General features: G+C 40.2%; 1 protein-coding gene across 1 annotated transcript in view; it reads left to right on the forward strand.

The window, feature by feature from the left end:
* The window catches only part of LOC111875469 (neuroligin-3-like), a 1,112,233-nt gene extending 1,096,055 nt beyond the window's left edge, over window positions 1–16,178 (forward strand). Inside the window, 1 exon segment of the mRNA XM_023871752.2 lies at window positions 13,504–16,178. Within this exon segment, the coding sequence (XP_023727520.1) occupies window positions 13,504–14,765 (1,262 nt within the window). The 3' untranslated portion in view covers window positions 14,766–16,178.
* The last annotated feature ends 1,380 nt before the right edge of the window (window positions 16,179–17,558 follow it).

Here is a 17,558-nt window from a genome sequence, read left to right on the forward strand (position 1 = left end):
CAATCGCTTTTATCCAATCACGTACGGCCATCTCTCTTATTTTATTGTGTGTGTGTGAACAAAAAGTAGGGGTGCCCAAATTATAGGCTGGAACGAATGAAGTTTGAGTGATAGGCGTGAGAGCCGCCACAGTCACACTGTTATCAGCATTTAATTTCCTTGATAGACACCTCTGATGAGTCTGAAACCTAGGAAACTACATAAAATTCAGGTAACATAGGTAATTGGCTGTGATTGTGAGGTCCGGCTGTAATTTCAAGGCAGGGCTTAAAGAGTTTTGTTTCATAACTTCAACATCGACTTCTGTCTATCAATCAAGCCTCTTCTCCAAGGGGTTCCAGGGGCTCATTCCCTGAGAGTAAAGTGGCTGGAGCTTGAAGATATATACTAATTCCCGACATGCCTGCACGTTAAGATTTCGTGGAAGTTTATATGCGTTCCTTACGTACGTATTTCCTGTTTGGAGTGTAACATTCATCTAAATGATACTCAGCATATAAGTCACGTCACACATCCATCAAACAGGATCGGTTGGAAATGCTGCATAGAAAAATGATTGTTGTTTGTATGGATACTCATATTGTCACGTATAAGGGGTTAGCGTGACTAATATTAATGGGTTCTGAATTTGATGATTGGGTTTATTGGCACTTCTTTAGAATTACAGTCAATTGTAACAGCTGCCACACCGAACTCCTTCTGAACGACGTCTGCCTGACGAATATCTCCGAAGAATCTCTCATTGTTCTCTATTCTCTCTTTGTTTTAAGTCATATTGCGACTTACGGTCGGTCAGTCAGTCAGTCAGTCAGTCAGTCAGTAATCATGCCCATATATTAATTATTACCGTTTGACAGTTACGGTCCTGTTTTTGTGGGGTGCCCTCTCTGACGAGAGGACGGGTCTGTCTTTTGCATATGCTGCTGCTCCTTGCCACCGCGGTCTTTCTAGGGTCCGAGTCCGTTGAGACTCGCGACCATATTTTACTGTCTCAGATTTGAGACTTACCTTTTCGTCGCCTTCTACGACTCGCAGGGTCACGGTGGAGGTATTCGACCCCGCCTCCACACGGGGGACATTGTGACTTGAATGCACGCATCAACTTTTATAACTGCCCCGCGGCCAGTGTAGAAGTCACCTTGACTTACAGTTCCTCTGATATTCTGTGTTATCCGTTGCTACGAAACATCTCGTGTTTAGCAACTTGCTACCTGACAACGACTCGTTCGTTGTAACGGGATTCGTTGCTCAGCAGTGGACGTCTGCTCCGGCTTTCAGCCGTCATGTCACAGCACGAAAGCCATAAATACACTGGCAGAATTCAGATTAGTTTAATGTTAGAGCAGGTGATGCGTGTAAAAAGTACGCCAGAAACATCTAAGGGTTCTTGAAATGTAGTTCGTATGTTTTCAGTTGAGATGGATGCGCTGTTCAGTGCAGCTCAGAATTGCGGCTGTGAAGCTGTTTATTAGAGCAAAGTCAGATAGAGCTACACAATGTGGTTTCCGGCTGTGCTTACAAACAGTTGCCACAGTGCTTTAAGGGGTTTAATGACATTCTTCTTAAGCACAGTCACAGCTTTAAGTAATATTAGGATAACGAAAACAAGGAAGTTTTGGCAGTTTGTTCATGCAGCTCAAACTGGGGAACCCCAACTCTAAATAAATCTAGCAGGGACATCTCTTGGAAAACTGCCACATTAAAACTAACGTGACAGCTGTCGTGACGTAATATCCTTCTGTATTCTCAAATCCGATTGAGTTGAGTAACAACCACATCATCTTGCTACTGCCTCTGCTATGCTAATGTTCCTGGGTTCAACCCCACGCAAGCAGTTAATCAAAATTCGTGTCCCAATTCTGTATCCTGGTTACTGTTGGGTTGGGGTTCCACTGCTTTTCCTTAATTTTGACATAAATTTTCTATTTCTGACAAATCAAAATAACCTTACAGTAGGCTTACATTGATGTTTCCTCTCACCATAAAACTCTCAGACGCAGATCCCAACCTACATGCTGACGGTGTCACAGCAGGTCAAGAAATTCCTCGCTCTCCGTGGAATTTGCAACATATGTATTTCTAACTGTAATATAGATCTATAATTCTTCTAATTATTTTTCCTCGGATTGAGTTTAATACATGGCATTGGCTAGTGGGAATTCGTCACTTCAAATGTTGAAGGTTTATATTGCAGTTGCCGTCTTCAGGATCCGTGTTCTTTGTTGTTTGGAGGTCCATGTATAAATCTGGGAGTGGGAGATATGTTTGAACAAAACAGATGGTCGGGTGCTGTCCAATAGCGACGAGCCAGCCATGAGGCTGTAGAGAACACATGGTGTATAAGAGAAGGCCATGGAAGTGGTTTTGCGAAAAAGGGGCGGCAGAAACAATTTTAGTTACCGCATGGAAATGAAAAGATGTGGTGACAGATTTCTTCGCGATTAGGCAAGATTTTCGGAAACTTGTTTAGCTGTCAAGTGGTTAAGAATAATGTCGGGGTTTGTATGTTCTGAAGGAGGAGGGCACGGGACATTTGCTTGCCACATGGATGAGTAGGGAGGCGAAAGAAGTTTGAGGTTCCTCTTTGGTGCATGCGAGTTTGGTGGGAGGTTCGGGAGGAGGGCATCTCCAATGTTGAGTGTTGGTTACTTGGATGCCATCCCAAACGATCCGGGGCGGTGGGTACGAATTCTGGCTGGGACCCATGTGTTGTCCAGGCTCATGCTTTCTTCTCCCTGAAGTGTTTGGCTAACGCTAATCGCCTGCTGTCCAATCTGGTGGACAGTGGTGGCCGGTTTAACCGCTGTACACCTTGTCCCATGAATGAGACTGTGTCAAACTCCGGATTTTCGAATCGGGGTTGCCTGCTCTTGTGGACCTGAACCGGTGTGCCCCTTCGTCAAATGGTTTCTGGGTTGTGTGAATGCTTCTGCCTTCAGTAGCCGGGAGATGCGGTCAGTGTTGCCCTTGATTCAAAATGGATATGCGATTACTTTTTTCTTCGGTGTATATTTGGCCTTGGTTGTTCTGTTGACTTCCTGGAGGAGTAGCCATTGGCTCAGAGAATGAACTAGCCGCCTTGTAATTTGGCTGCGTGACTGGGTGGTCACAGACTCTTCTAGACCTGTCTGTAAGGGTGAGGGGTGAGTCCTGGATGGTATGATGCAAATATTATCCTGGGCAAATTTTTTTTACATTATAAAACGTAGGGTGTTTTCTAGACGCCTATTGGCCAGAAATTCAGAAATGGTAATTACTTGCTAATGAAGCCTACTGAATTTGGTGGAGCATGAACTGAGAGAAAGAATGAATGCTGAAGATGGAATTACGGTTATTAAACCCGTAGATGGAAAAGGCAGCATGTTTTAACAGTGGTGTAAATAATTATTTAATCATTAATGATTCTACTGCTGATATTGGCATGGAAAATCGGCCTTTGATATCATATAATTGCTGCTTTTGCCTCATAAGGTTTCATTATCAAATTTATCTCCTTGGCGTATGAGTGAGATATTGAAATTATCTTCGGAGTGGACTCGCAAGATTGGGCTTGCAGACCGTGCTTTGGACACCCCTGTCGAGGAAATCGAGTTGGTGTGTTCGGGGTTTCTACATTCTGTTGTGCTACAAAGGGACTGCTGTCCATGTTAATAAAATCAATTCATGAGGATGTCTGGAACTGAGCAGTAGACGCCGTCTTCTCCAAATCCCTCCCCCCAACTCTTGACAGACTCAGTGTTACCATTTCTATATCAGCCTTCCCCTTGTCCAAATCCAGTGGACTTTGGAATCAAGTTAGGATTTCAAGTTACTTGAATTTTGTGTTCACCAATCACGGAGCACAGTTATGGCTAATCTCCCGCTGAATGTACGAGACAGTAATTTCAGGTGTACCAGATGAATAAGCTGCGATACATCCAAGGAGGAATTTAGGCAACGTACCTCCAAATAGTACAGCGTAGTCCGTATAGCGATGCCTACGGACTGGACTGCCGAGAAGTTCGTAGTTCGAGTGCCAGTAGGGTCAACTAATTTGTCTTTTCCACGTCATCCATACCGTCTCTGGTAAGCACCCAGCCTCCTATCCAATGGGTACTGGTCGTTCTTTCCCCGGGGATAAAGCAGCCGGGGTGTGAAGCTGACCGCTCACATCCAACTAGTACCGAGGTCAAGACAATATAGATCTATACATCCACTCCCCTTAAACCTTCATGGAATAGTGCTTAACTACTGTATTTACGCATGTATAGGCCGCGTGCGTGTATAGGCCGCAGCACAATTTTCAGACAAATTATAGAAAAAATAATTTTCTTGGAATATTATTTCAGGAGTATTACACCGTGTATTACTAATTATGAATATATTTTTTTTTAAATGAAGTGTGATTTCGAATATAAGCCGCCCCCCAGGTTTCCTCTTGAATTTTTGGCAAAAAATGTGCGGCCTATACATGCGTAAATACGGTAGTTAAGCACAGGGACAGATTTACCTTTCTACCTCCAAATAGTTCTTTAAGTAATGGACCGAATGAAAATATGAAAATAACAGTGTAATTCTGATACAAGTTTGGTTTTATTTCTTTCGATGTGATGAAACTTGAGTCGCTTGATATTTATTACGCAAGTGGCCCCATTCACGGGCTCCAGATGAGAAATGAGAAACGGAAGGCTCAGTGGGAAGGGAATTAGTAGGGGAAGATAGAATTACTCCGAGAGGCACGTGCTTCATTGTCACATTGTCCACGATAAATCTCGCATGGACTGCCATGAGATTGAACCTCAACCTCTGTGGTGAGGTCAGAGGCCAGCGACTAACCCCTACAGATATGACAGCGCCGAAGTGAGACGTTCCTGAGTATACCACAAATTAATAAATTCTGTTGTTACTTACAGAAACTGCTGCGATAATTCAGGTGAGCCTCACTGAAGATAAGTAAGCGATTCGTCAATATTGTGGTTTTTTGGGCTGGGATGCCGTGTAGTTTGTTAGGTATTTAACGAGCGTCTTCAGAGGAACTTACTGCTCGCTCATTACAGTGAAAGTAACTTCAGACGAGGCATCACAGAAAATTCTTTGTATACTGACGATGGAGGCAGTAAGATCCTCGAGACTTTGGTGACCACATACCAGACCACTAGGTATTGTAGCGTGTAAAAAGATCTTATTTTTACTTAGGTGAAAAACAAAAATATCGTCCAGGAATTTGTTCAAGACTCTCCGATCCATTAAGATTTACAAATGAACGCAGTGCTCAGTGAAATAAAAAAGTGGAATACGAAATACTTAAGAAAATTATAAAACCACACAAATGAACTAGCAGCGAACCTACTAGACAATAGCGAAACTACACGTAGACTGAAAAGATACACCGTCGTAACTCTGCCAAATATGCCTGAGTAAAACCCCAATACAAAAAATAAAATAATACTTAAGTGAACAAAAAAAGATTATTTGATTTACGCCACTGGATACAGCTCATTCACAAGCCAGTACTTATTGAACATAAACGTCCTTTACAGATGCTGCATTATGTATAAGAAATGTGTGGGAAAAAGGAAGCCATTTCTTCTACAGATATTCTGACGTATTTGTGGCAAGGCATAAGCAAAGAAACATCCAGGTGCCCCCTCAACAAAAACTACGCTGCTGTCAGACAGTACCAGGAGATTAGTTCCGTCTTCCCACAGCGACGGCCCGAGTTCGATCCCAGCACATCTCACGTGGGATTTTTGGTGTGTAAAGTGGCATTTGTGGCAAGTTTTCTCCGTGTGTTTGGGTGTCCGCTGCCAATTATCAGTAAATTATCATCTTCTCCATGTTAAATTTATCTCGTGTTATCGACACTGCATACGGACGGTTTCGTTATGTAACAAACGTAAGAAAATTGTCAAGTCCGTGCCGTGATATAACAAGGATAAAGACGGTAATGGTAACAGTGACATAACAGATCAAAATTTTATTAACCATAAATTGCAAAAAATTAAATTTTGGGAGGTGCCTGGCTCTGCGCTGGTCATAATCTCAGTTTTTGTCGTAAAAAGTAAAGATTGGTGTATGCACTTCTATAATACACGTATTTACATCTTGTTCTTTATCGATCTCATAGTCGAAGGGAATAAAACAGATTAAGGGTATTTTTAGAACGGAGTGCTTGCTAGACGGTATGGGTGCATGTACTGTGAACAAGACGCTCAAAAGAACTGTATACTAAATGATTTAGTTCTTCATAATTTGGCTTCTTCGCCAGATATCATCATCATCAAATCAAGAATCATGAGATTTACGGGACATGTACCACTCGCATGAAAGATGGTAATTTAGTCAGGAAATCTGAAGTGGCAAAAAAAATCAGGGACGTTAGCGAAGATGGGAAGATAATATTAAAAGCTACAGAAGAGGGATAGGTTATAAGAACATAAATCTGACTTTGTAGCTTTTGTTTCGTCTGCAATGTCATTAACTATTCTCTCTTTGTATTGCTTTATTTGGAACTGCATGTTTCGGCCTAACTGGCCATCTTCAGATGTACAGTTTGTTATGATTGAGGATTCTGGTGCTCACTGCAATAGGAGGAAATCAAACTGCATTAAAGTGAGCAGCAGAATCCTTTAGCATAACAACTGTTCGCCTCAAGATAGCCAATTAGGTCGAAACGTGTAGTGTCCAATAAACCAATACGAAGATAAAATGGTTCATGACGGTGCACTTAGACGGCACAAAAACTCCTAAGTCAGATCTGTACAGCACATCAGGAGGCTGAAATATAACATTATAAGAATGTAGTCTGAATTCTTCTGACGTTTATTTGATATACGACACTTTTCGGAAGTTGCAACAACTCCCGTGTCTGTATGAATAATTTTCAGTCAAAGACCTTACAGTTTCTGATAGCAGAATGACAGAAATTCATCTCACCATCAGTAATTGCGGCGAACTACCAAAACGTCACTTACACCGTATATACTGTACCTTCACAGGTATGAAGCCGCTGATAGTTGTGAATCTTGGGAACTGATTTCCCAGCATTTGAACGGAAACAGAAAATCCTGGAGGAATGATAAGAATTTCGATAGAAGAAACCCTCAATGGATTATGAGTCTGCCATTCAACGTCTTATTGGTAACCACACAGAGCAGAGCCTAGCAACGTAATTAGCTTTCAGAATAGGTTCAAGAGGCAGATATTTGTTATCACAGTAATGAACGTTCAAGTTCCATGAAAGGCATGAGATTTCTTGAGAGGATGAGCAATTATTAGCTTTTCAAGTAGGGCTTTGCTGCGTGGGCTTCCTTATTTACTTAATTATTAGATTTATTTATATATTTATTTACACGCTTACTCAACAGTCTAAAGGCCATTTACAAAGAAAATACGAGCAAAACAAGGAAACATAAAAACATGAACACGAACAGACAACTTGTGTCACGTAGACTACAATAACAAGTCAAGAAGTACAGTCACGCCAGCCATAAAGCTGCGATAGAATATGTGTGCAGATATTGGTGCGGTTAAGATGTAAGAAAGCATAATTTAAAAAAATAAGTGGAAGGAAAAGTTTTGGTTCCAAATACGTCAACGTCCCTACAAACAGCATTAGGATCAGAAGCAAATAGACAGGAAGGACGTTACTAAGGTCATGAGAAGTTTCCGATACGCGGACGCCCCACGCCATAGTCGCTTCTACCGTCACCAAATAAGGCCAACACATAGCGGTCGAAGAGTTTCTTCACACAAAAAAATTCTCTTCCATTTTTGTACAATTTTAACTTTCATGTTTTATCTTTATTTTCTAATTTTAACCAAGAGTTATTCTGCTTGTTGTTGTTGATGATGATGATGATGATGATGATGATGATGATGTTGCTGCTATTTCCACAAGAGCAATAAAGACGACTACCGCTTAACATCGAGTAGTACTGAAGGATATTCATTTGAAGAGGTAGACAGGATCGTAATTCAGTATCAGGCCGAGAGGTATGTGCTTCATATAAGAGGAATATTCCGTATGCTCAGAAATCAGATCTGCGGAAAATATCATTAAGTTAACTTCATTACCCTTGCCAACATGATGGTATTCGTGCAGCCGTTTCTTTGGAAATATTTCAGCGGAGACGAGTCTGTTGAACCCTTCTAGACCATGAAACCCCAGATATGCGCGTCTTATTACTGAATAATAAAAAAGAAATGACACAAAGAGCAGAAAGGGGATAATGAGAAGGAAAGGGGATGGAGTGGGAAGAGAAGGAGACGAAAGGGTGTGAGGTAATGAATAAAAGATTAGAAGAAGATACAATAGAAGACGAAGAGAGAAATGAAGGATAATCAGAAGACGAAAGAGAAACTACAGGACGGAAATGAAGAAAAGAAAGAACTTCTACCTGATGCCTGTGGAAGGATCATTGAATATTTATGAATGACTGAATGAACAGACCAAATAAAAGAATAACGTCTTTCATTAATTTGTGTATTCAGAGATAGGAAGGGATGGTATGGATTGGATTGATCTGGTTCAGGATAGGGACCAGTGGAGGGCTCTTGTGAAAACGGTAATGAACCTTCGGGTTCCATAAAATGCTGAGAAATTCTTGAGTAGCTGCAGATTTGGCTTCTCCTCAAGAAGGTCCCAGCTTCATGAGCAAGTAAGTAAGTTAAGTAAGTAAGTAAGTAAGTAATGGGCTATGGGTCAGTCTCCATGCGTATACACGTGTATGTGTGTTTTGATACCTTTCAGTGTGTATTTCACACAGACACACCTACACATGATGGAGTAAAATTAGTGTCATCTTCCAAAATAGAGATTGGTTCACCTAGAGTACTCCCAAAATTAATAATTATAAATCGCGGTGACAGTGAAACTTTGCAACGCTGTGTAAATTGCAACTCATCTGGCGGCTTCCTACCCGGCTCGCCCAATTTCTGAAATTGCTGTGGTTCTTCCAGTCATGCTGGCCGCTACATTTGCCAACATGGAGCGTCTTGGCGGCCTGTGTCTTCAGGCGGAGGAAAACAGCTTCAGCCCAATTGTCGCCAGGTCTACAAAGCCGTGCACTCGACGCGTTTCCTTTTCATCTTTAGGTTGTTGCACGATTCATAGTTATTATGAGACTCCTCCACGCCAGTCGGCCTGTACAGTAGCATAGCTTCACTGGAGTATTTGCAACTTCAGTGTAATATTGTTCTGTGCGACATTTTGGGTGGCCGCACTCCAACTGCGTCAAGACGAGCATCAAGACATGAGACAAAAGACGCAGTCTTGCTTCATACGTGATTCAGATTCCAGTCCGCACGCCGAAGTAGCACGTGTCTGCGTCTCATCACACCCTCTCTAGTTGATGACATGACGTTCAGTGAGGAAGATATTTTAATGTACATGTAGCTTAAATTACATAAAAGGAGGAAAAGGAAGTGGATTCATGACTTTAATGAGGCGTGTGCTCGACAGGTTCGTACGTGCACTTACCGTCTCTGTTTACTTCTTTTTAAACTGCATGCCAAGCTTTGTCAACCTCCTTGTTTGAGTGTCCCGGGGACGAGTACTTACGTACTTATGGACCGGGAATTTCTCAACCGTCTGCACTTTTTTTAATATTTATACGCTTTTCACTCATGTCGATTACGTACACTGGTGCTGTTCCTTGAGTACCGATGTCTGAGTCTTGACGCACAGAAAAGGAACATGCCGAGTCCTTGCTACACGTGTCTGCAGCATGAAGCTGACGTCAGCATCATGACTCAGACCTGTGTGCGGCGGTTTTCATAATCTCATTCGTTTCAACTGTGTTCCTTTCTTTGCGTCATGTCACAGACATTGTGTCTTGACTGTCACATCTTTTTCTTTTCAGCGACGCAGAATGGCTTTCAGCTACATTTCAGCGGTATGATGACTGTCTAAGAATTGTATGCTACTGAGGATAACCCAAAGAGAATGAAGTAGGAGCAGTGAGAAAATGGGGATCATCTGGGCAATCAGATATGATTGGTAATCCTGAAAATGTGGGATGAACAATCCATGCCAAATGACAGTCTCTGCTGGTCAGAGTACCAACATTCTCTGGCCATTTGCATACACTTGAAATGTATGCGCGTCAGATTTAACACTGATCTCCTTGAATAAGCATATATGTTTTCTGTTGGATGCTGTCATGGCGGACAATTCATCCCTTCGACCACATCAACTGACCTCCTACCACAGCTGATATTTCAGAAGCATACAACTTCCTGTGGAGATGCTTAAAAATCGGTAGGCCGTAACAGTGTTCCTTGGTTGAGCCAGAAATGTAGGAAATGTACTGAAGAATTAGAAAGAGACGAACTCCGCTGATTTTTTGGAAAACAATTGCTAGTGGGGTGGGACTAAGTCCCTTGTACTGCGGCCACTTCTGGCCTATTGTACCAGCCCCAGATGATGGGTGAGGGTGATTGTGGAGCAATTGGTGGAATGAAGATTGGCAAGGGAAACTGAAGTACTCGGAGAAAACCTGCCCCAGCACCACTTTGTCTACCACAAAACCCACTTGACCAGACCCCGGGATCGAACCCGGGCCCCCGCGGTGAGAAGCCAGCGACTAACCGCTTGAGCTAAGGCGCGGCCTAAAGAGTAAGTTACTTTCTATTATTATACTGTCCTGAATAATCTAGCGCAGTCTTTCTCAACCTTTTCAACCTCGAGGAACCCTTGAAATAATTTTCAAATCTCAGGGAACCCTTGCGTAAAATTTATCATAAATGAGTACCTGAAATTTTCCTGGGGCCAAGGGCCTCCGGTAAAAGCAGAGAAGCTCACTGACATCTGTGAGCCCGATTGTCTAGAAAATGTGAGAGCCTCGACGTCTCACGAATATAGACCCCTGTTACACAGATATGTTTATTTATTTTTATTTTTATTTATAAAAGCAGGCTCTGAATTTAGTATAAATAAAGATTGTAAATTTATCTTATATAGTGATATTTACAAAATTAAAATTTTATGACATTGTTGAATTCTGAGGTTACTGAAAACCATACGATAAATCAAAGTAGTATGAAAAAAGTCGCCTTTCTGAGAGTGTTAATTTTTAAACTAAAATAAAGAATGAAATTTACTTCTTTAATATGGAACCTGTGTTTGTTTTCTGCGGTACTTAATTCTGGGTCGAACTACAGACACGCACACATGATGTTATATTCTACTGACAAGAGACGATTTCAATCTTTGCTCTACATGCTTGTTAAACAAGCATGTGAGAAGTCACAAACTGCAGCAATATACGTATATATACTGCTTTCCTGTGAATGGCAGGTTACTCTTCTTTCACAGAAATCCAGAAAAATGTCCAGGGACAGGTAAGCAAATCTCATGAATGTACATGTAGACTGCAGCTCACAAAGTTCTTTTTATCTTAAAGTCAAATTCTGAGGCTGAGGAGCTGATTCAGAGTAAGGGCTCCTCACCCAGTCATACACTTGTCTTTAAAGGGAGCGAAAATAGTGTTTGGTTTTGTTCTGCAGTGTTTCAGGGTAGTTTCCAGTAAGACTCGAGATCTGCTGATATACTCTTCACCCTCAAGCCCCAGCAGCTGTAGACACATTGCGAGATTTCCTTTCGTAACATGATTTTTACAAATATTCAGTTTCCTGTTAAATCCAATAATCTTGTCAATTTAAGTCAAAATATTTTCTTCGGGGCCTTGTAGATACTTATTCAACCGGGTCATGTGATTAAAAATGTCTGCTGAGTAGGCTAGTTCCTTCAGCCATTCTTCATTTAGCAAAATCTGGCCTACTGTTTTCTTGAAACTGATTACAAAAGGTTCATTAATTCTGTCCGGTGTGACATGTTTTTTTTTTCTTTTTAATCTTTTATCCTTTGCATGTTTCGGTCCTATAGACGATCTTCATAAGGATATCAATACAATTAGAAACCACTATTACAATACGTTTTGTGAAAATTAATATGTACATACAATGTCGTCATAATACAATGTACAAATCTAATGTAATAGAATTGTCCTTCTCCATTACAATATACTTTTTCTGCAATCACGCAGCAATCCGGAAGGAAATGTCTCTTTTGTAAACCAGAGTGAACTACAACCCCCAGGTAATTCTGTTCTTATTGTGACCTGCGGTTAGGGGATTTTGTAAGAATTCAAATGGCGTTTATGCCCTCCCCTCTCAGCAAACACATTCGACCACTCTTAACAACCTGCGTTGTTGTCCTGAGATTCTTGAAAGTAATTTCAGTTTTGTATGAACAGTTCAATGAGTTAAGTTCAAGTTTACCAGTCAATATCATTATGACACCAGTTGCATCCTTTGTAGCGTCAGAATTAAATTTGTGGGTAAAAATAGACGATTCCTTCACAGCCGACGGTGAAATCGTAATATGTCTGTATTGCAAGAAATGTACTGAGTGAACCGTGAAATTGCAGTTGAAGCCACATGTATGCAAAGAACAAAGAACGGAATTCTTCGAAGAAGCAAGTGCTCTTAACACAGATGCAGCAATCTTCGACCTGAAGAAACGAATTCTTCAAGGATATGTACAATTGGATGTGTCAGCGAACATCCCCTCTTTTAAATTTCGAATTCCCGAATTTCGGACCTTTTTTGGAAAAGTACTACAAGCAACATTTTCCAGAGCAGTCAACATTTCAAAAATTTTTTCTGCTTATCTTCTATGATGAAAGCTTGGAAAAGACAAGAGGTAACACAGCAGATGGCTTTATAGTGTTGCTGTTGCTGTGTATGCTGAAAGCTGCAACTGCGTTGAAAGTGATTTGCCATAATTTTCTTCGCTTGCCTTGCTCATGGACTGCGGACGTGTTGCAGAGGAGGTTAGAGCCAAGTTCCCCCAAATGAATAAATTAATTAAAAATTTTTTTAAACCCTACATCGAGTGCAGTCCTACAAGCAGCATTTTCCAGACGCACCCCTTGCCCCCCCCGAATGGGGAACCTGCACAGAAGCAGGCACAGACGAGGCACACTGCAATAGGACAAATTGAATCACCAGTCCATGTAAAGCCCACTGATAAGCAGCTTTCGTTGTAAAAACGGACTTTTATATATCTGTTGTTGAACTAGTGTAGTGACATTTGTCGGTAGCTTGCGAATCTAATCAGAAGTTATGATTATGTTTAGTTATCATGAGAGTGTATGATATGTTCATCTGTGATTGGGATGTATGGTCATGTTCATCTTTGATCAGATGTTATGATCATGTTTTTGTCTCATCAGAGAACACGGTGAAGGCCATATCTGATTATAAATTATGGTCATATTCAACTCTGGTCAGAAGGTATTGTTACGTTGTCCCTGGAATTATGGTCATGCTCAGGATTAGAAATTTGTCTTTCTCGTTTTGCTTAGCGTAAAGGAATTGATATCAGACAGTCTGATGTCATTATATGGCTTGCAGGAGACCTATGTGGACCTGGTTAACAGAGTTGAGCTTTACCTTTTCACCTGACAAGTGAAAAGTTTCAAAATATAAATGTTATCGCTCTTGTTCCTTGTTTTTCAGGCATGAAGCCACGGATGAAGAACCACTTTCGGGCCCACCAGTTATCTGTGTGGCTGCGGCTGATACCAGAATTGCACAGAGCAGGAATGGAAGACGTAGTTGCACGCCACAATTTATTCCGTAACCACAATGACGCTGATCTTTATGATGGCGTAGTCCGTCCTGACCCGTTATCCAGAGGAACGTCTTCAGTATACTACGACAGCATCCCAGGTAGTGGTGGAAGCCGAGGTCCCGATATCTATTTCGGTCCTACAAGTGTTCTAGGACCGCGAGGCAGAGGCGGGAATGGAAGCCTGGACTCGATGCCAGGCGCAGTAACTACAATGGATACGCTAGTGACAACGTGTATCACAGTGGTTGGCAGTGGAACTAATTTCCAAGGTCAGCAATCAACACATCAACTTCAGCATGGCGGCAACACGACGAGTGATACCCTTGCTAGCCTAGAAGCTGCCGGATATGCTGCATATTCCACAGCCCTCAGTGTTACTATAGCCATTGGTTGTTCACTACTGATCCTCAATGTCCTGATATTTGCTGGTGTGTATTACCAACGTGACAAAACCAGGCTTGAGGTGAAAACACTTCAGCAGCAGCAAAGTAGACACAACCCAGGGGCTAATTTTGATGGTACTGGGAAACATCACAGTGGGCATTACCATGTAGGGCATTCTGGGAGTGGGAGTGTTATTGTTGATATGGAGCAGGACACGTCAGCAATGATGATGACAACGACAGGAAGCAGTGGAGGTGGGACTGTGGTTTTACCTTGTGGAGTTGCTCAGACTGGAGGACAGATTACTACATCACCTTCACACCATGGCATGAACACATTAACAAAGCAACATCATCTTGGAAGTAACATGGTGATGACTAATATGTTAAAGGCACCTCCACCATCACCAAATATTGTTAATCAACAACAACAGCAGCAGCAACAACAACAACAACAACAACAACATATCATATTAAGGACATGAACATTGCCAAAGAATATGAACCTTGCCAATAATGTTGCAAATATGCCAAGTGGCAATGTGGAGTTGCAGCAAGTTTTGACATCGCCGTCACCGCCAAACGGCTCAGCTACTTTGCACTTGTCTGTGCCAAAGCCTCCTCCACCACCCAGAAGCAAAAGTCCTCCTGAGTCCCAACCTCTTCTAGCATCTCACCATCATCCGTCACATGGATCTTCAACGGGGCATGGGAAAGGTGTTCTGAGAGTGCCTGCAGCAGCCATGGACGAAATGAGAGTTTGATTTTTGATTTGGGATTGTGATATGAGGGATGAAATGGTGTAAAAATCTTATTTTTTTGTGTATGTTTATCTTTGAAGAACCAATTCACTTTGATCAAGTCATTTTCTAATAATGTCTAAACTGACGGGAGTTCTTTGCATGAATGCAGCCATGTAACATGGATTAGATATATTGATGGGAGTGTGTGTGTAACGTAAGATACTATCAAATAAACAAGTACAAATGTAATGGAAACTAATTTCTGAATCAGGTAAGAATTTACATCAACACATAATATAATTTAAATCCTAGAGGACGTAGAAGTTGTGGAAGATCACTGAACATATGAAATGAAAATCTAACAGACCACATTGCCTAGTATCTGACACAGTGATGATCATGATGATGGCCAGTACGTTGTGATGATATAGGTATAATTCACCTTGCGTAAGTATAATTTTGCTGTTTAATTGATCACTTCATTTAGGGATAATATAACTTACAAGCTGGAGTTACTGAGCCCATTGAATATAGAGAAATCGCTAATAGGATCATGATTCTTACAAGCTGAATATAAATAATTTATTAATGTTATATTGGTCTATTTTTAGGTTCCAATTGACTTAGACATGTAAATATTTCCTGATAACATGTTGTATAGAACAAATAACAAGTTACTACTGTCAGGAAAGTCATCACTTTAATGGGTTTGTGTATCATGTTTCAAATTGTTAATAATTGATGGAGAAGCACTTACTACAATACGAAATTCTGTTTGCCTTGTAATCCGTTTTATGACGATGTCTTTACACTGTAATTGGGTTTGTATTTCATGTTTTAAATTCTTAAAGGAATTGCGGGTATGCGAAATGTTTTCGAGTTACGAAGTTCCGTAATAATTGAGGAAGAGGCAATTACTACAACAAGACATTGTGTTAGTCTTGTAATCCAGTTCATAGAGATGTATTTATATTGTATGCAATCTTGAGGAAAGGACTGCAGAAAGTGCATATTATTAGAAATTGACACAAGCAAAGTAAGTGCAGTAACACAACAAAAAGATACGGTGTAAGTGTCTTGGTTCTTAAAATTGCCCGATTAACCTGTGATTTTAAAGATTTCAGAAAAACTGAGTACTGCAAGTAAGAACAATATATTAAAAAGAAATGTATCAGACTAGTGTCCGACTGAAAATAAAAATGTCTTCATTCATGCTCAACAATGATATAAATTTATTAAGGACATGATAAAAATGGTCGAATTGTTACATAAGTTTATGAAAGAATTATGTATATTTATGAAACATCTGATTAATGAATGTAGTGCTGTTGAAAAATAAGACCTCTATAGGATAAACAGATAGATGTTTTGATATTTGGCCTACAAAGTTTCATCAAATCGAAAATGTACCTCTTTGTTACAGGCCTATTAAAGCAACATCTCGAAAAAAGAGGAACATAGGTTTCAAATTTGTGTGCTTGAACGTGTGAACACGATAATATACATGGAACATATTTGGAGAATGAAAATACTAATAATTATGTCAATATCTGTGTTCCTGATCTTAGCATAAGAATATTTTTTCTTCGAATATTTTTTTTGTATGTGAAAGAGCAAGGGTGTGTACATTTCTAGCTCATGTTTAAGACTAGAAGTCTTCAGCAACAAACTGAGACAGTTACAAATGTCGTACTGTGAGATAAAGTACAGAGTATACGTACTTAACGCAAGTTAAGTACTACATGAAAGGATGCGAATTTGAGGCAAGGAATGAGAACCATGTGAATGTCTTTGTGACCCTGTTATTACATTCTGAGTTTAGAGCTGTACACCCAAAAAATAACAAACATTTTATTCCCATAAGAAAGGAATCTTAATGAGTTGGCGAAGGAGAAAGTGTAATATCCAAAATTATGAGAATGTTTGTGTTACTGACAAGTGTAAGTGAGGAACAATTAATATACATCATACGGAAATGAAAGGTGTTATTTCGGTTGAATGTATTTCATGTTTATTTACTGTGCTCAAGCATATAAAAATTTAAAAATTGAATTGAATATGTATCTAATTTTAACAAAACGTTAATACATTTATTGAAATTATATAAGTATTAATATGTACACTGACACTTGGAGACTCTACTGTCCAGATTCATTTGACATGATTAAAATTATTATGTTATTCGAAAAAAATGTTACTCTACTGGTAAGAAAAAATCAAAGAAATCGTATACAATTTTGAATTGTTTCATCTTTGGTCCGTTACACTATCAATCACAAATTGTCAAAGAAAAATCCGTCGAGTGTAACAATGTTTTTAGGTCACTTATTTATCTCACTTGCCTTACATGTTTCGGTTCAAGAAAAACCATCATCAGAGGCACGTATTACAAACACATGAAAACACTGGCGTTGTTTAATGTACACAGTATGTAAGCTGCGTGGACGCTGTTACAGGTGTAGAAAGTGTTGTGCTTTTACACTTCGACACCTGTAACAGCGTTCACTCAGCTTACATACTGTGTACATTAAACAACGCCAGTGTTTTCATGTGTTTGTAATACGTGCCTCTGATGATGGTTTTTATTGAACCGAAACATGTAAGGCAAGTGAGATAAATAAGTGACCTAAAAACATTGTTACACTCGACGGATTTTTCTTTGACAAATCGTATACAAATTTTCTGTCACAAGAAGAGCTGAAACTGCACTAAAATGATTTAAATAAATAAACAAACCGTTTTAATAAATATCGGTGCGGGTCAGTCGCGTATGTTTGCACTGAAAACTGTATTATTTCTTCATAGATATATAAT

This window comes from Cryptotermes secundus, unplaced genomic scaffold (genome assembly GCF_002891405.2).
Source record: "Cryptotermes secundus unplaced genomic scaffold, Csec_1.0 scaffold736, whole genome shotgun sequence".
NCBI lineage: Eukaryota > Metazoa > Arthropoda > Insecta > Blattodea > Kalotermitidae > Cryptotermes > Cryptotermes secundus.